Here is a 21,398-nt window from a genome sequence, read left to right on the forward strand (position 1 = left end):
AAATGAGAGGCAGGGGTGAATCTATATTCTTTGCAGTCTAAAAAACATACAATTGGGGGGCTGTATTTAAGAAACAGAATATAAAATTATATAATAGTCAATATTTATCTAGAATGAGAAAAAGAAACCACTGCCTATTTTAAAATGCTGACAAAACGAAAAACATCACACAATCCAGAACAAACAAAACGAAACAAAAAAACGTTTTTACCTGGCAACCACTATAAGCTCTTTTTTTCTACATTTTTTGTCTGCATACTCTTTGCCTCTTCATATGTCAATTTTGTACTATTTTTATAGAGATATTAGATAAATTAGTAAAAAAGTAATTTAAAACATTGATAGTACAGGAACTTTTTTTTTTTTTTTAATCGGCTTCACAACTCCTTACTCTAAGTTCTCGCACGGGTGGTGCTTCTTGCCCCGGACAAGCTCATGGGGAGCTCCAGCCCTTTGATCTCCCTTGGTTTCGTTTCTTTCGGGGCTGCCTGGGCAGCTCTGCCAGGTCGCCGCCCTCGTTCCCTCTCCCATCCACCCCACTCCACAGGCAGAAGTGACTATGAAGTTGTCGCCTATCTCCACCAAGCAGGGAAGGTGATCCTGGAAGCCCTCCAGTCTCGCACGCGGCCCCAGGACCACCACTTGGGCTAGAGCGCGTCGGTGCTTCCGATGCCGGACTGGGGCGGCTATGTCCTCCTCGAATTCCTGGACAATTCGCTGAGCCTTCAAAAGTGCTCGGAAGCCTAAGTCCCACTCGATTCATGGTAGACTGCCCCCTATGAGAGCCCTTTTTTACGTGTTATCTGAATCTCTTTCTCCCTTTAACATTCCATGAGAAGCCTAAAACCAGAATCCCGGGACTTTGCTGCGCTATCCCACCACGCGTCGCGGGGCTCGGTGACATGCCAGGTATCTTGGGTGGGGCCTGTCCCTCTTCACTTTCTCCACTAGGGGCGGCTTTAGACCGCGGTCCTACCTAACTATGGGGAAGAGGCGGAGACCGTTTCTACGACGCCGGTTGGCGGCCAGCGTCTTGATCGACAAGGGCATTAGCGAATGGCTCTGAAGTAAGCAGCCGTTGTTTACGCACGTAAAGCCAATGGGAAGGCAGAGGTCCAGCCAGGGGCCAATGAGGACTGGCCTTAAGTGGACCGCAGGGGCGGAGCTTCCCTCGAGGGGCAGACGCTTGGGTAAAAAGTCTGGAGCGCACACTGGGAGAGTCAGAGGCACATCCGGTGTTAGAAGAGCTGTGTAGGCTCCTGGGAGGCCGGTAAGAACGTACGTCTGAAGCTGGGACTGTAAGCCGGGAGTGAGAAATGGAAATGGGGTTGGCAATTATTGTCTGAGCAAGAGTGGGAATAGTCTCGGTTTTCGGACAGACTGCACCTTCGGGGAATGGGGCCCTCTTCCGCGACGGGACTCGGAAAGCTGCGCGGGGAGGGGGGGAAGCTCGGGAACTAGCACCGCGCATGCGCAACCGTACCGGAGCGGGGGAGGGGCTGGGGAGCGTCTGCTGCGTTTTGGGGGGCGTCGAGGCTCCCGTTCTGCGCGCGATTGCTGGTGAAGGGTCTTTTTTAGTCCCTCTTTCTTCCTTCCTCCCACTCTGCGTTCCTTCTCCTTTTCACCCCGCCAAGAGTAGGCGCAGGGGCACTTTGGCACAGCCTTGACTACTTAAATTCAGGCCACGTCCCCCACCCCTTCCTTCCGAGGCTAATGAAAGCGAAACCTCACGGGTTTGTTATCACCCCTGCTTCACCCGACTGATTGTTTCTCTGCTTTGGGCCCTCTGGCTGGGCCCCTTCTGGGTGAGCAGCGAGGGCCAGGACTCGACAAAGGGCCTGGTCAGGCAGGCTGCCCTGTCATGGCCAGGCGGGTGATGTCACACTCCTCTGTGACACGCGAACCTCCTTAGTTACTTGGAAGCCGAAAGCAGAGGCGGAAGGTGAGAAGATCCTTCCTGGGTTTCCAGCCCCGTTCTGGTCTGATTGATTACCTTTGGACAGGTGAGGTGGCCTTGGCTTTGCTTGGTCCTGAGCCTTGTGGGCGTCTTTCTCAAAGCCCGCGCAGGAAAGGCGTCGTTGGGCGGTTGTTTTTTTTCTTGGACCTGCTTGCTGGAGCTATGGTAGTAAGTAGGCTTTGGTATTTTTGCATATTTATTAAGTGCGGAATTGTTACTCAGTACCAGCCCAGACCGCATTGCCTACCCCACCAGCCTTTCATTGACCAAACAACAATAACAAAAACCTCTCTGAACTTGAGACTGTTCTAGCAATAGTTAACTTGTGAATGTGTAACTCAGTAGAAGAGCTGACTGTGCCTGAAACACAAAGATTTTAAGGTTAAAAGTTAATGGCGAATAGACTTTTCTAGTTATTTATTAATACTTAGTTTTAGTTTATCTTTTTTTTTTTTTAAAGATTTTATTTATTTATTTGACAGAGAGAGACATAGAGCAGGAACACAAGCAGGGGGAGTGGGAGAGGGAGAAGCAGGCTTCCCGCGGAGCAGGGAGCCCGATGTGGGGCTCGATCCCAGGACCCTGGGATCATGACCTGAGCCGAAGGCAGACGCTTAACAACTGAGCCACCCAGGCGCCCCTAGTTTTAGTTTATCTTTTGGTTGAATGTGTAGTTTAAGAATTCAGTTCAAGAGAGATTATTCACGTTGTATAACCAAGTTATTATGGCTTCTACAAATACACTTATTTCTGTAATTATTAGGTTTACTCTCTTTGGTGGCTTATTTCTGTTGTCTAATATTTTTTGTTCTGGCTTCAAGAATATGTTGATACTTAGGTTTTCTACCATTTTCTTCCAATAGGGACAGAAGGGTTAAATCCTTGAGAAACACTCTCTGTAATTTGTATTTAGAGTTTCCTTCTTCCATTATTCATCTTGTGGAAACATGGCTTAGTGAACCCTCTTTCTTCCTGTCTCTCCCTTCCCCACTATTGGTGTGACTGAAGTCTTACTCTCCTAAGAATAGGAAAGGTGAAATTAATCCAGATATTTAGTCAGCATTCTAATTTTTTTCCTGGTTATGCATATAGTTCATGCTTATTGTAGAAGTGCTGAAAAATACAGAGAAGTGTAATAGGAATCAACATGTGTTAATATTTTTTAAGTTTCTCTTGGCCTATGGCTGGAACTGTCTTAATGAAAAGTTGCTTTTCTTCTGTAGGCTGTAATAGTAGGAAGAGCACCAGGCATTAGAGGTCATAAGGCCCCTAATCTGGTTCTGGCTCTACTATTTAACTTTGTGGTGTTGGTCAGGTCAATACTAATGTCCTTTTAGCACTTTACAATGATTTCACACAGGTTTTCATTCTTCCTCTTTTTTTTTTTTTTTTTAATTGAAGTATAGTTGACACAAAATGTTCCATTACTTCAAGTGTGCAACATAGTGATTCAGGTCCATACATTATGCTCACCGCAAGTGTAGCTGCCATCTCACGATACAGCACTATTAACAGTGTCACTGACTACATTCCGCTGTGCTGTACTTTTTATCTGTGTCCCACAGATTTTTTTTTTTTTTAAGATTTTATTTATTTATTAGAGCATGAGAGGGGGGAAGGTCAGTGGGAGAAGCAGACTCCCTGCCGAGCAGGGAGCCCGATGCGGGACTCGATCCCGGGACTCCAGGATCATGACCTGAGCCGAAGGCAGTCGCTTAACCAACTGAGCCACCCAGGCGCCCCCCACAGATTTTTTTTACTGGCATTCAGTAAGCTTGGTAGCCCAGGTGTTATTTAATCATCCTTATCTTACAGGTAAGGAAGCCTAGATGATTTTCCCAAAGTTACATGGTAGAAAATGGCAGGATTTGTGACTCCAAAGCCAGGGCTCCTGCCACTATTAACGCTGCCTTTTTGAGCTTTCTTTTTAAAGTGAGATTAATCATTTTTGCCCTTTCTTTATGGATTGGTGTGAAGGTCAAAGGAGATAACGTATATAAAAGCACTTTAAAGTTGTAAAGTTTTATATAAATGTAGTTGTATTATAGAAGGTACTACTGCTGGCCTGAAGTTTCACTTTATTTCATAAACTACCCAAGGGTATTAATCTCCTTTGGGAAAATACTGAATATTCTCTTGATGTTCTGTCTGCTAAATTTTCCTTTGCCACTTTGACTTGACTGTAGAAGCTGTTAGAAGTGTCTTCCACTTTACCCTGTTTTGTTCCCCCAGAGTTTTTTTTCTTCTTCTTTTTTTTAAGATTTATTTATTTGAGAGAGCGCGAGAGCGCACACACACAGAAGGAGAGGGAGAAACAGACTCCCTGCTGAGCAGGGAGCCTAATGTGGGACTTGATCCCAGGACCCTGAGATCATGACCTGAGCTGAAGGCAGACACTTAACTGACTGGACCACCCAGGCATCCTGCGCTGCCCCCCCCCCGCCCCCCCCGAGTTCTAACCAAGCTTCATGAAGTAGCTTTTGTATTAAACACATTTTTGTTTTCCAAAGACGGTGTTCAAACCAAGGAGAGGAAAAGTAGAGATTGGCTTTTCGGGCCACTCGAGTTACTCCTCAGGGTAGGTTCCCCTTTGAGCCACCTGGGGAGTGTTGATTTGAGGTTGCAACACTCCTGATTAGATAATGGGGTCTGCATTTGCTCTGGGGACTCCTGGTTGTACGTAAATATGGGGGGACAGAAAGCTGAATCACATGCAAGCTCTGCTCTTTCGGTGCTTACAGCCATCTATGCAAGAAGTTCCGACACAATTAACTGGAATCCAAAACACTTAAAAAGTTTGTCCTCATTTATGCCTGCTTTAATTTGGGCTAAATATGTTGTTATTGGGAAGGGATTACTGGTTTACACTGGAAAATGAGTATGTATTTAGGACATTGGGGCCTCTTTCTGATCCAGTCTGTCAAACACTTGTGGTTACAGAGAGAGGTTCAGTAGTGTGAAAGTTCAAAAAATCATTTATTGAAGGCAGTAGGCATTCCATCTCCAGTTACTAGCTTGGTTCTGAAGCAGCACCCTAGAGAGATCAGATCCGATGTTAGCTAGCTAATCTCGCTAGCCAGGAATTTGGGACCAAGTTAAGGGAGGGGCTGGGACATCTAGGGTTCAAATCTAGGACCACCAGAGCCCAGGCCTGTCAAAACAGTTCTTTGGACTTCCTGAAACCAAACTGACCTACCTTCTAGGGATGACAAGGAAGGCATCAAGCTAATGACCATTTACTTCATCAAATTCTCTGCCACATCGGATTATCGCTTAGTGGTTATTAGGCTGTCTCAAAACGCCTTGTGGCCCTGTGGGACAGGAGGTACAGTGTAAATGTGCCCAAGGAGAGGCCTGCCATTTGCACAAAAGTAATTTTAGCCGGTAATAAGATTTATCAAATTCCTTTAAATTCCAGTTTATAATTTTCTTAGACTCTTCCCTCTTCCCCCAATTTAATTTTATTCATGTGGGTAAATATTAAGTCTTCAGGATATAGTTAACTGTGGTTGAATAATATTTAAAGAATTAATTTACAGGGCATATGTAGATTAGACCTGCAATAAATATTTTATAAAACTAGGGGAAAATAATGCACTGAGGACATGAGAGTAATGAGTATTTACACTGGTAAAAACAATGGCTAACATATGGAGCCAGTCTTATGTATGAAGCACTATTCTTTCTTTTGGAGAGAGAGCATGCATGCATGAGAGAATAGGTGGGGGGAAGAGGGGCAGAGGCAGAGGGAGAGCGAGGGAGAGAGAAAATCTTAAGCAGGTTCCACACCTGGCACAGCCTGACACGGGGCTCGATCCCATGATCCTGAGATCATGACCTGAGCCCAAATCAAGAGTCAGATGCTTAACTAGCTGAGTCACCCAGGCATTCCTGTATGAGGCACTATTCTAAGCACTTTATTTGTATTATCTCACATAATCCTCAACCCTGTGAAATAGATATTATTATATATTACTATATACAAATGAGGAAACTAAAGCACAGTGAGGTTCAAGTGCCAGAAACTTGCTGTGTGTTACATAGCTAAGGCAATATCAGGATTCAAGTGCAGCAAGCCAAGCTCTTAACAGATACATGGTTATACGGAGTCTGAAAGCTATTCAATAGGAAGAACTACTAAAAAAATACAATTCTGCTACCCCCCCCACTCCAGTTTTTTAACCACATGGGGTTTTTCTTAAGTATCAGTTGGTTCCATCTGGATATGTGGGAAGGGGACTCAGAATGGTCGAATTACAACAACAATGAGGAACCATATAATTCACAACTAAATGTTTAATTAAATATGTGAATAATGTTTCTTTGACTTGCTCTATTTTAAAAAATACTTACTTTAAGTAGGCTCCACACCCAATGTGGGGCTTGACCTCATGACCCTGAGATCAAAAGTTGGATGCTGTACCGAATGAACCACCCAGGTGCCCCTGAATTGCTGGTTTTGTTGTTAAATTGTAAATATTAAGGCAGCCTTCTGCCCAGTAGTCAGCGGGCTTTTATCTTTCAAAGGCAAGGATTTTTTAAAAATTTGTGATTGTTTCTGTTTTGCATAGCTTTTGGCCACTTAGCTGTATTTCATATGGACTGTACTTAATAGGTATTGAAATAAGAATGTAGAGAATTTTTTTTGTTGTTTTCACGGCTTGGCCCCTGATGATAATTATTTTAGGGCAAGGGTAAGGAAGATACCTAGAACAAAACAAGAGATTTAACAAGACCTAAGACATAGATGTTAGTTGATGAGAATATCTGTCAAGTTTGGTATTCCTGCTCTCCTAAGGATGAAGGCATTAAGTGAAGCTCTGATCCAAATTAAAGGAATTTGATTATGATTAACGTCTGAACATTTACTTAATGCGATGCAGACAAATTTCTCATGAGTCTAGGAGGCACAGTCTACATTGTATTCTAAATAAATAATCCCACTTCCCTGTTTTACATTTAGAACTGGGGGGCTGGGGTGGGAGAGAGGATGCAATTTCTAGATTTTTGTATGAGTTGGTGTCTAGTTTGAGACAGACGAGTGCTGGTATGGATATCATAATGGGCTGATGTGTGTTGGGGGAACTACTGTATTAAATAATTTTTGAGCAACTTGTAATATACTTGTTTCCTTTGTTGCGGTAAAATATACATAGCATAAAACTTGTCATTTTAATGTCCTTTTTTTTTTTTTTGAAGATTTTATTTATTTGCCAGAGAGAGTGAGCACAAGCAGGGGGAGTGGCAGGCAGAGGGAGAAGCAGGCTCCCCAAGGAGCCCGATGTGGGACTCTATCCCAGGACCCTGGGATCATGACCCGGGCGGAAGGCAGACGCCCAACCGATTGAGCCACCCAGGCGTCCCTAATGTCCTGTTTTTAAAACAAAGATTTTCATTTAACTGTGGGGCCTTTTTGAAATGTTAGCTGAGTTACTTAGTTAATGGTTTTGAATACTTCAGACTCTGTTAGGAGCTAACTGTTCCCTGGGACTGAAAATACTTTTGGTATGGGAGCTGCTATTTTTTAAAGATTTATTTGTTTGAGAGAGAGTGCAGGAGTTGGGGGGAGGGACAGAGGGAGAGACTCTTAAGCAGACTCCCTGCTGAGCTCAGAGCTGACCTGGACTCCATATCAGGACGCTGAGATCATGACCTGAGCCATAATCATGAATTGGACGCCCAACTGACTGAGCCACCCAGGCGCCCTGGGAGCTGCTATTTTTGAGTTATGAATGCAATTGAATCTTGTTCAGCTGAGTTTGCATATAGACATTGAAATGTAGATATGTTTTCTCTGCAGCTTCTGAATACAAGTAGTTTGAGGGTAAGTTAGAAACTTACTTAGCTTAATCCCTCTGGCAAAACTTGTAAGAATCGTTTTGACTCTTTACTTATGTCTACATTAGTTCCTAGAGCAAACTATCACATTTCCTTGATTCTAAGACCTAACTTTTTCCTCCTTACGTTTTAACAGTTCTGAAATAAATTATGTCCTATACATATCATGTCATTTATTAAATGTATACTTCATTGTGTTTTTTCCCTACAAAGCTATTATTAAAATTGCTGTGTGTCTTGGGGCGCCTGGGTGGCTCAGTCAGTTAAGCATCAGACTCTTGATTTTGGCTCAGGTCATGATCTCAGGGTTGTGGGATCGATCCCTGCATCAGGCTCCACACTGAGCGTGGAGCCTGCTTAAGATTCTCTCTTCCTCTGGAACCCCCCCACACACACACACTTGTGTGTGTGTGTATGTGCACACTCTCAAAAAAACTGCTGTGTGCCTTTGTATCTAGAAAATTTGGTACTTACATATCTCATTTAAATTTTAGAAAAAGTACTGGTGTTAGAAAACTGGTTTTATTTAATTTATTTTTTACTTATTTTAAACCACAAGGCACTACTAAATCATGGAGAAATCCTCCCTCCCTGTCCTCACAACTTTTGATAATTTTGGTTTTTCCATCTGCAGTTTTAAGAGGCAGTCAGCACCCCCCGGGAAATGTCAAAGAGCAAACTGGGAAAGAGGAGTTTCTGCCATTATCCCCTCCCACTGTTTCACTTAGTGGATTCTGGTTACAGGGTGTTGCCCCTTTCTGACTAACAATCCCCTGGGTATTTGAGGATTTACACTGCGATGCCCATTCACCACCCCCACCCTTCCTTTTGTTAACTCTTGAAATTGGAAGCAAGAGGTACTTCAGTGTTGTTGTGAATACTGAGAAATTTGGCTCTGAAGGTTGCTTCAGAACTATTGCAAGTTCTATCTGGGGATGTCATTAAGGGTGTTAATGGAAGACTTAAACAAAGACACTTTCCAGGTGCTGGATTCTGCCATCCTGTAAGTGTGCTCTCTAGAGGATGTGAGTTCATCATGGTTATGAAAGGCTGTGGTCGGTCCTGCAACAGCCTGCAATAATTGCACCATCTAGATCAAGAAGGCCCAGAGCCCCGGGACTTAGAGCTGTGAGCAGCAGCTTTAGTAGGTTCTTCAGCTTCTCGCTGTATCCATCCTTAAGAACAGAACTAACAAAAAAATTGAGGTGAGTAGGATGTTGGTGAGAAAGGAAAGAGGAAATCAAGAGAGAGCAAGCTAGCCATTGTAATTGTTGCACTTGTGAGAGAGTGAGACTCAGGAAACAAATGGTAATGATGCATGTGAACTAGAAGAATGGCATCTTTCCACTGGCCCAGGATTTCTCAGGAGTCAGTTTGGGATTGTAACTTTTATTGCCCAGACTGGTTTTGCTGAGTATTGGGGCTAGGTGCTCATTAGAATAGGCGTGACTAGTTGGCTTGTTTTTCAAACTACTTAGCTTTGTGTTTTAATACCACCCCATTCCCGTTTTTTGGTCAGTGTGAAATGAATAGGCATTATGGGTCTAATAAGAATCTGGATGATTGTGGAAGATTGATACTTAGAAAGATGAAAATTCTTTATTAAATTTTTTTTTTAAGCCCTGTAGATTGAATGTGTTTATTTAGGATTGCATGTGAAATAGAGGAGGGAACAAAATTTAAGAGCCAAACTTGATGGTATTGATGGCATATAACCTGGGTACAGTTCAATTAAAAATGTCCTTTCTGTGACATAATTGGGACAGTTGGCAAGATCTGAATAAGGTCTGTAGATCAGATAATAGTATTGTGTCAGTGTTAATTTCCTGGTTTTGATTATTGTTTTCAGATGTACACACAAGTATTTAGGGGTGCCTGCATGGTTGGGAAAAAAAACATTTTTGTGCCTTCATGGTTGGGGGAAAAAAATTTTAAAGTCTCTATATACTGCTATATAGAGAGGGGATAAAGCAGATATGGTGAAATATTAACAGTTAGGAAATTTGGGTAAAGGGTTTATAGGAATTCTTTGTACTATTTCATCTCTTCTGTAGGAAAATTTCTGAAATTATGTAAAAAGATCCTTTCTGCACAAATTCCTTTTTCATGGAGGAACTTTTCTCTTTTTAAAATTGTAAATCTCTTTCAGTTCAGTTTTAACATGCATTGGATGGAAAGTTTCTACATGCATATATTTAAAATTCAAGGCCTGGGGTACCTGGGTGGCTCGGGTGGCTCAGTCAGTTAAGCGTCTGCCTTGGGCTCAGGTCATGATCTCAGGGTCCTGGGATTGAGCCCCACGTCGTGCTCTTTGCTTGGTGGGGAGCCTGCTTCTCCCTCTCCCTCTGCTGCTCCCCCTGCTTGTTCTCTCTCTGTCAAATAAATAAAATCTTTAAAAAATAATAATAATAATAAATAAAATTCAAGACCTAGTACCAGGCCCAGCTTCTTCCTTCCTCCCTCCATTCCTCCCTCTTTGAGGTTCTATGCCTTTGCTGAGAGAATTCTCTAGCATCTTGATACAATGACATAAAATTGCTTTATATTGCAGGGGTGCTTAAGTGTTCCAGTCTTGATTTTGACTCAGGTCATGATCTCAGGGTGGAGGCCCAGTGTAGAGCCTGCTTAAGACTCTCCCTCTTCCTCTGCCCGCCCCCCCCCAAAATAAAAATAAATATCGCTTTATGTTCCAGTGACAGGATCCCTTTAACTAATTGCTAACTGGTAATTTCTTAAAGAAACTATCTTTTTTTAAAAGATTTTATTTATTTATTTGACAGAGAGACACAGCAAGAGAGGGGACACAAGCAGGGGCGGAGGGAGAGGGAGAATCAGACTCCCCGCTGAGCAAGGAGCCCGATGTGGGACTCGAACCCAGGACCCTGGGATCATGACCCGAGCTGAAGGCAGATGCTTAACGACTGAGCCACCCAGGCGCCCTCAAAGAAACTATCAAAGGGACAAATTACTTTCTGAAAGAATAGAAATCAAATGCTAATAACAAAATAGTTTAGGGAGAAGAAGATGGCTTCATTTCCTCTGTGTCCTTTAAAATGGTTGAGTATGATTGCAAATGTATCCTAGAAGGAAATGCATAGAAATGAAAATGGCTGTGCTAGGACAGTGGGATTTTAGATACTTTCGTTTTTCCAACTTGTATGTTGCTATTTTTATGAGAAAGTTGTTTATGTTGTTTTCTATGTCCTTGTATCTGTAAAATAACCTTTCTTCTTTTTATCCTTGATTCTACAGAGCGGAGACTGTGTCCCACAGACTCTGGCATCATGAACATATTTGATCGGAAGATCAACTTTGATGCACTCTTAAAATTTTCCCACATGTAAGTGTTTTGATCTTGACTGTAGTTTCTTATTGCATTTCCTTTCATATCTTACTTTTCCTAGTTTATTAACTTTTGTATGTATTAATTGGCATATTAACTTTGCTAGAATCCAGAGGATCTGATAAAAGCACCCAGATTCTAGGAGCTGCTCTGTAGTCACTGAAAAACCATTTAGTTATTCTAGTTTGGGTACTGATTGTTCATAATATGGGACCTTTGGCTCCTCCCCGGCATTTAAGATTCTCAATTCATCTATTTTCAAAATATTCTTTTTTTTTTTTTTATAACTTAAACATATTTCCTGGGAAGAAGAGAGGGAAATGATTGTTAGCTTAGAAATGAAATTGGTCCTAGAATAATGGCTGTTACTAATGTTCTTTCCCAGAACCCCTTCGACACAGCAGCACCTGAAGAAGGTCTATGCCAGTTTCGCCCTCTGTATGTTTGTGGCGGCCGCGGGGGCCTATGTCCACGTGGTCACTCATTTCCTTCAGGTAAGAGCACTTTCTCTCCTAGTTGCTGTGGCACAGATTTCAGTAGGTAGAAACCAGCTCAGCAGGGTGGTGCAAGCTTGTACCCCTCCTTAATCCTTTTCTGTAGTTTGCAATCTAAACTCACCAGAACCGGCTGGTAACTAAGGACATGCAGAACCTTATTTAAGTTTTCTGGCAGCTATGTCCTCTCTAGGTACTGAAAACAGAATGTCTTAACCTGGACACTGAATGGTGTAAGACCCCAGCCCGCTGAGTCATGGCATGGCGTGTGTGCTGGGGTTTGCACAGTAGCCTTTTTATCTTTTCCTGCCTTCTTTCTCTTTTTTGCTTTTGACTGGGGTTCTTAGATATAGAACACTGATTGTATGATAATCGGGAGAGGCAGGGTTGAGACTTTCAAAGATTTGATCTATTTTATTCGCGGATGCATTTATATCTGCATGGTTGCGTGAAAACCTTCAACAACTCACTTTCCTCTGTTGAAAGAGACCTTGGGTTTGGCCAGTAGGAATAAAAGGGACAGTTGACAAATAATCAAAAAAGTTTGAAGTTCTCACTAACCAAGACTTGCTTTCCAAGTGTCCTTTTTAGTGTAAGTGTAGGGAGTGTGTCTGTGTTGGCATTTGCAACTACTGAGAACTGTCCCTATGCTCAGGCATCTCCTGGCAGAGGTTGTGTGAAAAATTATTCTAGATACTCAGAGGATAAAACTTTGATCCCTGGAGTTGAGACTAAAACATACTCCACCTTCTAGGCAAGAGTGGCCATTTTGGTTTCTGGTTGTGGGTGTTTTTGTTTTGTTTTTTAAGCAATGTAGTAAAATGCAGTTATCCTCATTATTCGTGGATTCTATATTTATGAATTGCCTACTTGCTAAAATGTATTTGTAACCCTAAAGTCAGTACTCATGGTGCTTTTGCAGACATTCGCAGTCCTAAGCAGAACAGCAAAAACTTTGAGTTGCGCATGGCACTGTGTTCCAGCTGAGGTTGAACACACTGCCCTGCTTCAAGCTCTTGTACTATAAACAAGGGTCTTTTTCATGGTCTGTGTAGTGCTACATTTTTTGCATTTTTGTGATTTTGGTGGTGATGTCAATATTTAAAATGGACCCCAGGCATAGTGCTAGAGTGCGGTCTGCTGTTCCTAAGTGCAAAAAAAAAGTACACTAAGACTGTGATGTGTCTTATGGAGAAAATACGTCTGTTAGGTAAGCTTTGTTCATGTTTGAGTTAGAGTGTGTTGACCATGAGTTCCAGGTTAATGAACCAACAATATATATATCAAATAAAGTGTCCTTAAACATAAACACACGTAAAACACGTATTTTTCGGTTGAAGAAAATGTAACCAGAGGTGCATGAGAATTTAACCCTTTATTTTTCTCAGGAGCAGTTGTTCAGTATTCATTAATTCATTATTCACAGTGACTTTATAGAACATAACTATGAGAAAAACGAGGATCAGCTATACCTTTAAAGGAAGGAAGGAACTTCAGTGTCTGCATATGTCCTTGATGATTTTCTTCTCTTTCTAATTGCCTGCAGCTTTTCCCACTTGCTTTTTTTTTTTAAGAATATTTTTCTTCTTACAAAACTAATGCACTTTCATTTTAGAGAATTTGGAAAACAGACTAGTCATGAGAAAGAAATAAAAACATCCAGACATAACAACATTTTGATTCTTACTCTGTCTCGGTCCATTCAGGCTGCTCTAACAGAAAACCATAGACTGAGTAGCTTAAACAGCAAATGTTTCTCACAGTTTGGGAGGCTGGATGTTCAAGATCATGGCACCAGCAGATACGTTGTGTGGTGAGGGCCTGCTTCCTGTGTAAAGACTATCTTCTCGCTATGTCTTCACATGATAGAAGGGGCAAGGGAGCTCTCTGGGATCTCTCTTGTAAGCGCACTAATGAAGGCTCTACCCTCATGACCTAACCACCTTCCAAAGACACCCCCTCCCCAACCTCGAAATATCAGCACATTGGGGGTTAAAATTTAAACATGAGTTTGGGGGGAGCATAAACATTAAATCTGTAGCACCCTCTCAGTCTTTTTTCGATGTATGGGTATATATATTTGTGTGTGTGTTTTAAAGTGATCAAAAAGGGATCATTTTTACTTGTCCTACAGATTGGAATGTGCTTCAAGCAGTTGTCACTCTGATCTTTTTCTTGGGCGAGACTCATAGTTTGACTTGGGTACGTGTAGCTCATGGACTACCTGGGTCAGAAGAGCCTCTAGCATCCACCATGGTCCTAGCCCTGTCCTACACGGCTTCTAGTTTCTCCTTAGTCCTTTCTGCCTTTCCACTGCCTCCAGGTTAGAAGGAAATATTAGGAAGTTCAGGTGAATATTTGATCCCAGTAAGGTCTACAGAATAAATTCGGTATTTTCAAGTATTTCATTATTGACTCTGGATCTGACAGGCTGGCCTGCTCTCTGCCTTGGGCTCCCTGGGGTTGATGATTTGGCTGATGACAACACCTCATAGCCATGAAACTGAGCAAAAAAGACTGGGACTTCTTGCTGGATTTGCTTTCCTTACAGGTATGTTAGGAACTAGGCTAATTTGGGGTGGGAGAGGGGGTACTGGGGGTACTGTATCTGGTATCTCTGTAGACTAAGGCCCCAGGTTTGTATGTATTGTGGTTCATCCCAACTGGCACACTGTACTATTCAGTCTTGTATTTGAGTATATTTTCCCTTGTATTGCTTTTTTATTTCATAGAAGTGCATCTTGCTTTCCCATCCAGAGGATTAGCTCTTTAGGACTAGTGACTGTGACTTCTACTTTTATATCCAAAAATAAGCATTTGTGTGCTTAAATGAATGCGGTTCAAGAGCTTAGGTAGCATAACTTGTTAATGGTCGACGTGGGTCTAAACTAGGCCTGAAACTCTAACTTAGTTGAACTTACACTGGCAACTATCACTCCTGTGACCATTTATTCTGAACTTTGCGGACAGTTAATTAAAGCCATACATTGAGATCCATCCAACAGAGCACTTTGCTGATTCTCAAGAAAGAATGAAAAGCACAGCTCTTCTAGAATTATCATTAAGGGAAACAGGACTCAAGCTACATAGTAAAAATACTTGCAAAGCAGCATTTGACTTAGTACAAATTGTTTTTTGTTGTTTTTTTTTTTAAGATTTTATTTATTTATTTGACAGAGAGAGACACAGTGAGAAGGAACACAAGCAGGGGGAGTGGGAGAGGGAGAGCAGGCTTCCTGCTGAGCAGGGAGCCCAACCTAATGCAGGGCTCGATCCCAGGACCTGGGATCATGACCTGGGCTGAAGGCAGACGCTTAACAACTGAGCTACCCAGGCACCCTTCAAATAAGTCATTCTTTTTTTTTTTTTTTTAAGATTTTTTATTTATTTTTTGACACAGAGAGAGACACAGTGAGAGAGGAAACACAAGCAGGGGGAGTGGGAGAGGGAGAAGCAGGCTTCCCATGGAGCAGGGAGCCCGATGTGGGACTCGATCCCGGGACCCCAGGATCATGACCTGAGCCGAAGGCAGACGCTTAACGACTGAGCCACCCAGGCGCCCCAGTACAACTTGTTTTGAGTGTGTCTAATCTATGTAGTGTTGTAGGAGAAAGGAAGGTATTTAGAGATTAAGATTTTAAAATAGGGAAAGCTAGTTTTTGAAGGCAGTAAGGGGTAGAATTACCGGAAGAGGAGAGAGAGTAGCAAGAGTAGAGGAAATGTTGGGGCTGGAACAGGCTGCCACTGCATTCTCCTCTTGGCAAGTGTCCACCTGCAGAACCGGTCTCGCCTTTTTCACAAAGGGAGTCAGTCCTGCATGACTAGGTTGCTGGCCACAAGGCACTGGTTTGCTCTTGATATTTCTATCCTAATTCCTGACCTGGCCCACATTATAGTCTCACATCCCTCCTCTTCGGAGTATTGCAGCCTTACAGCTTTGCTCAAAAATGTTTGACATGCCTGCTTCCTTTTTTTTTTTTTTTTTAAAGATTTTATTTATTTATTTGACAGAGAGAGACACAGCGACAGAGGGAACACAAGCAGGGGGAGCAGGAGAGGGAGAAGCAGGCTTCCCGCCGAGCAGGGAGCCCGATGCGGGGCTCTATTCCAGGACCCTGGGATTAGGACCTGAGCCGAAGGCAGACGCTTAACGACTAAGCCACCCAGGCGCGCCTGCTTCCTTTTTCCTAATGTGTTTTCATCCTGGGCCATCCATGATTTTCATCTAAGAGAACAGTTTTGTAGCTCTGTCTATAAATAAATAACTCAGTCAGTAAACAGTTAAGGCAGATAGAGAGAGATTTAATTATTTTAGTACACATGTTTTGGTTTTTTAGGAGCATGGGCCTGCGTGTGCTTTTGATGGTCAGCTTTGGACAAGGGTCCTCTTCAGGAATTGATGGTAATATTGTGTTCGGGGGCTTTTTGTTTTCTAGGAGTTGGCCTAGGCCCTGCTCTGGAGCTGTGCATTGCTATCAACCCCAGGTAACTATTTTAATAGTATCTTAGGTCTTTTTATCATTGCAAATATGCCTCCTAAATATAGGTTTGCAGAACTGTAGCCCTCAGTCTAATGGTCTTTTCCTCTAACAGCATTCTTCCCACCGCCTTCATGGGCACAGCAATGATCTTCACCTGCTTCACCCTGAGCGCCCTGTATGCCAGGCGCCGGAGCTACCTCTTTCTGGGAGGTAAGTGTGGACTGGAAAACAGAGTCTCACTTTAGCCAGAATTCGCACCGGGACTCTTTCCCTACCTTCCAACTTCTTGTGATTGTCAGGTTGCAATTGAAAGCCTTAATTTGAGGGTGGGGGGTAAGTAAGGATGGCTTTAATGGGGTTATCTTACTTCATTTTGGCTTTTCTCAGGATGGCTTTTTGTCATCTCTTACAGGTGTCTTGATGTCAGCCATGAGCCTGATGCTCTTGTCTTCCCTGGGGAACCTTTTCTTTGGATCCATTTGGCTTTTCCAGGTGAGACTTTGCATGTAACTTTCTAGCAGCCATTTGCCTTGCACTTCTTGTACTTGCTTCACCCTAAAGCAAGGTGGACTAAGAATCCTCCAGAATGCTCACTCTTGTTGGGCAGTGCAGAGTTGTGCCTAGGGAAGTAGTGTGGTCTTTACCATAGGCTTCCATTCCCGAGAACGTTCCTGCCAGTGGGTTAGCATTTGTTGACTTTCGAACAGCCAAGAGCCAAAAAGAGGCACGACTGGTTTTTCCCCTCTGGCGTCTCCCACGTGGTAACCTTATCTCATTCTTCTCCTGTTAGGCAAACCTGTATGTGGGGCTGGTGGTCATGTGTGGCTTTGTCCTTTTTGATACTCAACTCATTATTGAAAAGGCTGAAAATGGAGATAAGGATTATATCTGGTGAGTGAAAACTGGTCTTGAACGCCTCCCTTTCTGCGGCCGTCGGGAGGGTGAGAGTGGCCTAGGTGGCACCGGCTGAGCTTTCTGGCCCGCCTTCGGGTGTGTGGTAGGGTGCCCGTGGTTTTGGAGCTGTGCGCCAAATAGCAGGCTCCCTCGATTCCCAGAAGACATCAGCTCTTTTTAAAGTTGAACTAATAATACGCATTTAATTATCGTTACTTTTAATAGTGGTTATCTCTAGGCATGGAGGGGGAAAGGAATCTTTCCCCTTTTACTCTATATTTTTATATTTTTAAACCTTTAATAATGAAGATACATGTTCTTTTTAATGTATAACTTTTGAAAAAATGCAGTAATCTCAGAGTCTCTTAACTAGTTAATGGTAGTCTGGGGTTCACATGCAGGCCCTGCAGAGTCTAAAGCTCAGTTTTTCTTCTCCCTGTGCTGCATGGGTTTGTTGATTTGAAAAGGATCTCAGACATCAGAGTTACACTTGGTGGTGGAGTGTTGGTGAAACTCACTCATGGGGTGGGTGTGGGGTTTTTGTGCTTTGCCCCTCTGTGGGCTGTGGATAAAGGAAGGTGGGACATGCCAGTTGGTCATCTGGTTCTTCTGTTTCAGGCACTGCGTTGACCTCTTCTTAGATTTCATTACTCTCTTCAGAAAGCTCATGATGATCCTGGCTATGAATGAGAAGGTTAGTCCACCTGCTCCCTGAGGATTAGAGAATGGCCCCTGAATTTCGCGTATGTGTAGACTTCAAATTTGAGAACTGACACACTGTGTAGGTCCAGGTTAACTGTAAGGCAGGCTGCCGCGTAAGAGGTGAACCAGAAGTCTTTTAGCCCATGGAGAAAAAGGAACAAGTTAAAAAAAAAAATCCTTAAAGAAACAAGGGGTGCCTGGCTGGTTCAGTTGGTGGACCATGTGAGTTTTAATCTCAGGGTTGTAAATTCAAGCCCCATGTTGGGTGTAGAGATTACTTAAAAAAACCCAACAGCAAAGAAAAACAAATCACTGAGATTAGTATCAAAAGAGAAAGGGGGCTTAAGTGGCAGCAGGAAACAATCTACTATATGAAGAATTTAAAGGCTGTGAAGATAGTTATGACTCAGGGAAAGATATTCTAGGGGATTTGTTTAATATTGGCTGTTACAAATATGTGTCAGAAGTAGACCGGTTTTATACGTCTGTTAGTCTCGTTTCCAGAGAAGCATTCTGTATATGGTTAACATAGTCCACTCCAGCATTAGGGGAACAAATGAAACCATGAGGGTTTTTTATAGACCTTCTTAGGGAACAGGAGACAGTGTGGTAGTGGTGGAAGCCGGTGAGGAGGTGGGATTGGTGGCTGTCGGTCTTCCCTGTGCTGCGACTAGATGGAGCTCCAAGCAGGTTTCAGCCAAAGCAACTCAACTTGCATCTGTTTAATACACAGGGCTTCCGCCTAAGATGGAATGCAGAGTTCACTGGGCTAGATTATTTCTGGGTGTTGGTTTGTGCTCGGGATTTATGCTTCTCAGGCTAATGGAAAGTTGGTCTTGGCCTCTTGTGTAGTTATTTTAGGATGGACTACCATTCTCCAGCCTTCACGGGTTAGGATTAGAGCTGTGGGGGTTATGAGTAAGCCAGGAGTGGTCAGGCAGCCCAGTTGGGCACTCTTGGGCTGGAAGTGGGAGCAACTGCTTAACCTTTATTCTTGTCAGGTCTGTCAGCAACTTGAGGGACTATCAGTGGAAGATGGTTAAGATTCAGTTCCTACCGTACTGAAGGAGTATTTCTCCTTCCTCTTTTTTGTCCTGTTCCCTTCCAGTCCCTAACCAAAGGCAGCCAGGTACTGGCTCATTCAAGAGTTTGAGCTTGAATGTGAGATGCGAAAAATTAATTGGGCAATTTTTCTCCATTTCTAGGACAAGAAGAAAGAGAAGAAGTGAAATGACCATGCAGCCTTTCCCATTTTGACCTCTCTCCCTCCACCCCTCGTTTCCTCTTCGCACACATTGCAGGTGGTGTGTTCTGTGATAATGAAAAGCATCAGAAAAGCTTTTGTACTTTGTGGTTTTCTCTATTTTGAATTTTTTGATCAAAAAACTGATTAGCAGAATATAGTTTGGAGTTTGGCTTCGTATTCCTGGGGTTCTTCCCCACTCCCTTTTCTGTCCAGCCCGTCCCTAGCCGCTTCCTCTGCTCAGGCAGCCAGCCGGTCACCGTGATGAGGAGTGGGACCCAAAGCAGAGCAAACTCCAGGAGTCCGCTTTCCACCCGAGCTTCACCAGGTGCACCTGAACTGTTGGGTAGAGCTACCTCGGCTCTTTTCCTCAGCGTCGTGTGGTTTGTGCACAGTTCCTGTGGGGCTGGGCAGTGTGCTTTCCATCGGAGAGGAGTTTGGTGGTCCTGTTGTAACTCAGGCTCATTACATCTGAGCTACTGTCAACCCCTACAAAGAAAACGAAGAGCCTCTTCTGTTGGATGCTTTGCTTCCTCTGAGCTGCCCAAGCGGCTGCTGGTCTGGCAAACACACCGTTCTGTCTTGCTGTCCCAAAAGGAATGTGGATTGACGTGTTCCCTTTCCCTGTCCCTGGTCTGACCCTCAGGGAATCTGCCGGTTTTCCATCCATGGGGCGGGAGGATTTCAGCACAAAGGAAAGACCGATTCTTGTCAGGTATTTATGAAAAGGCTGGTTATGTATGGCAAGAGAGAGCATAGAATTCCCAAACTTCCCCTGTCTTTATTTTTATTTTTTATCACCTTAGTTGCTGAGTTTCCTCCCCCACCTGGCTTCGATTGCAGATCCCAGGAGAGGAAGGCTAGGGAAGGGAATGGTTGAGCCCGGGGGTAATCTTAGGGGGTAATCGTAAACTAATCCTGCCGGACAGACCCAGATGAGGACCTGTTTGGGGCAGCGGGGGAGAAGAACGCTGCTAATTGAATGGTTCTTTGTTGAGAGCGGCAGAAGTGGGTTGTGATGACTCAGGAGGCAGCATTCATAACAGTCCAGTGCATTTCTGTCTTCTCCCACCTGGACGCCAATAGGGTCAGGCCGGAGATGTGGGGCGGTAGATAAACGTTCATTTTACAGATGCACTTTAGTTTTTGGTCTCTTCACCTATTCCCAGAAATCTGTAGCCTTCCAGCCAGGGCCAGGTGAGCAAACCTGCAAGATCTCTGATTCGCTCCAGCTTGCTTGGTGGTGGTGAGTGTGGGAGGCCAGCACTAATGGGGATCGCCGGCGCTCTCGCAGGGCGCTGCTGCAGGGCACTGGCGGAGAAGGGCAGGCAGCCTGGAGAGCAGTTGTAGCTCCAGCTGTTCCCAGGGCTTCCGTGGAAGGGGCCTGAGCCATCAACAGCTCATTGCCAGGAGGATACCAGTTTCGGCTCTCCCATGCACAAGCAGCACACAGTTTGACCCAGCGGCTGCTGGTTCGCAGCACACCGTATCATCGTGCCAGCCCGAGAAGCGGTTCCCAGGGAGTGTGTGCATTCCTGGAGTGGCGCGCTGCCCGGAATGGCTGGCTTCTGCAGAGGATGCTGCCCTCTGACTAGCTGCTGCCTCCAGCCTCTGGCTTGAGAACTTTTGATAAAGGGACTTCCTTCCCCTTAAACACCCAGTCGCCCTCTCCGTAAATTTGTTGATTCTCTCCAAGGCCTGAGAATCTTGAGTTACATCTCTTGAAGCCAAACTCCACCTCTTGTGCTTTTTTGCTTGGGATAAAGGAGTTTTTCTTTAGAAACAGTGCCAAGAATGACAAGATCTAAAAAACGACTTTTAAAGAAAATGCCTAACAGGTTTTTAATACAGTAATCACTGTAATTATCACTTTCTTTTCTAGTTCCTTGGTTTTCAGCTCAGGCTGCATTCTCTAACTCATACTGTGAAGACAGAGGTGTTTTTGATTCAGAAATATATGAAATCTACATAGTCTTAATTTGTAAAAAATAAAGAAAATTCCTTAACCTTTCCTGGTGTAAGTGTGTGTTAAATTCAAGGCCACAGCTGAACATGGACTTGGGTACTGTCTGACTTGCCTTAGAAGTAGGGCCTGGGAGTGGAACAGGATTGAGATTCTGATCTATACTTAGCAGACTGGTGACCAGAAAGCAATAGCCCCCCCACCCCACCCCCGCGTAGGCCTCCCACTCTGGCCCCAGCTTGCCACAACTTTTGGGAATTTCCTGTGTGCGGTATAGAGCCCAGGCCTTTTACTGTCCTCCCGCCCTCCACCCCCCAGCCTTCAGGCACTTTGTGGTAGCAGCATGTGCCATCGGTTCCAGAGGAGATAGCCAGGCTTTGGAATTTTGGATGCATAATGGGAAAGGCATCATACTCTACTCGTTCTGCAAGTCTTTTTGGTCACCTGCTGTGGCCAGGCCCTCTTCTAGGTGATAGGAATCAT

The 21,398-nt window shown here is 43.8% G+C and overlaps 1 protein-coding gene across 4 annotated transcripts; it reads left to right on the forward strand.

Moving 5' to 3' along the window:
• The first annotated feature begins 1,146 nt into the window (after nucleotides 1-1,146).
• TMBIM6 (transmembrane BAX inhibitor motif containing 6) lies at nucleotides 1,147-20,963 on the forward strand. Of its 4 annotated transcripts, none has more exons than XM_081821648.1 (10): nucleotides 1,147-1,270; nucleotides 11,048-11,135; nucleotides 11,524-11,632; nucleotides 14,063-14,183; nucleotides 16,069-16,117; nucleotides 16,226-16,323; nucleotides 16,526-16,605; nucleotides 16,904-17,004; nucleotides 17,626-17,701; nucleotides 18,915-20,963. In XM_081821648.1, the coding sequence occupies exons 2-10, from the start codon at nucleotides 11,080-11,082 to the stop codon at nucleotides 18,936-18,938; spliced, it is 714 nt and encodes a 237-aa protein (XP_081677774.1). In that variant the 5' UTR covers nucleotides 1,147-1,270; nucleotides 11,048-11,079; the 3' UTR covers nucleotides 18,939-20,963. The 4 variants fall into 4 exon arrangements, with proteins under 4 accessions (XP_081677774.1, XP_081677775.1, XP_081677776.1 ...); XM_081821649.1 differs by having other exon boundaries at nucleotides 1,164-1,278; XM_081821650.1 differs by lacking the exon at nucleotides 1,147-1,270 and adding an exon at nucleotides 1,741-1,942.
• Nucleotides 20,964-21,398: the final 435 nt, after the last annotated feature.

Source organism: Leptonychotes weddellii, chromosome 5, assembly GCF_054177405.1.
Source record: "Leptonychotes weddellii isolate Sample4059 chromosome 5, ASM5417740v2, whole genome shotgun sequence".
Taxonomy (NCBI): Eukaryota; Metazoa; Chordata; class Mammalia; order Carnivora; family Phocidae; genus Leptonychotes; species Leptonychotes weddellii.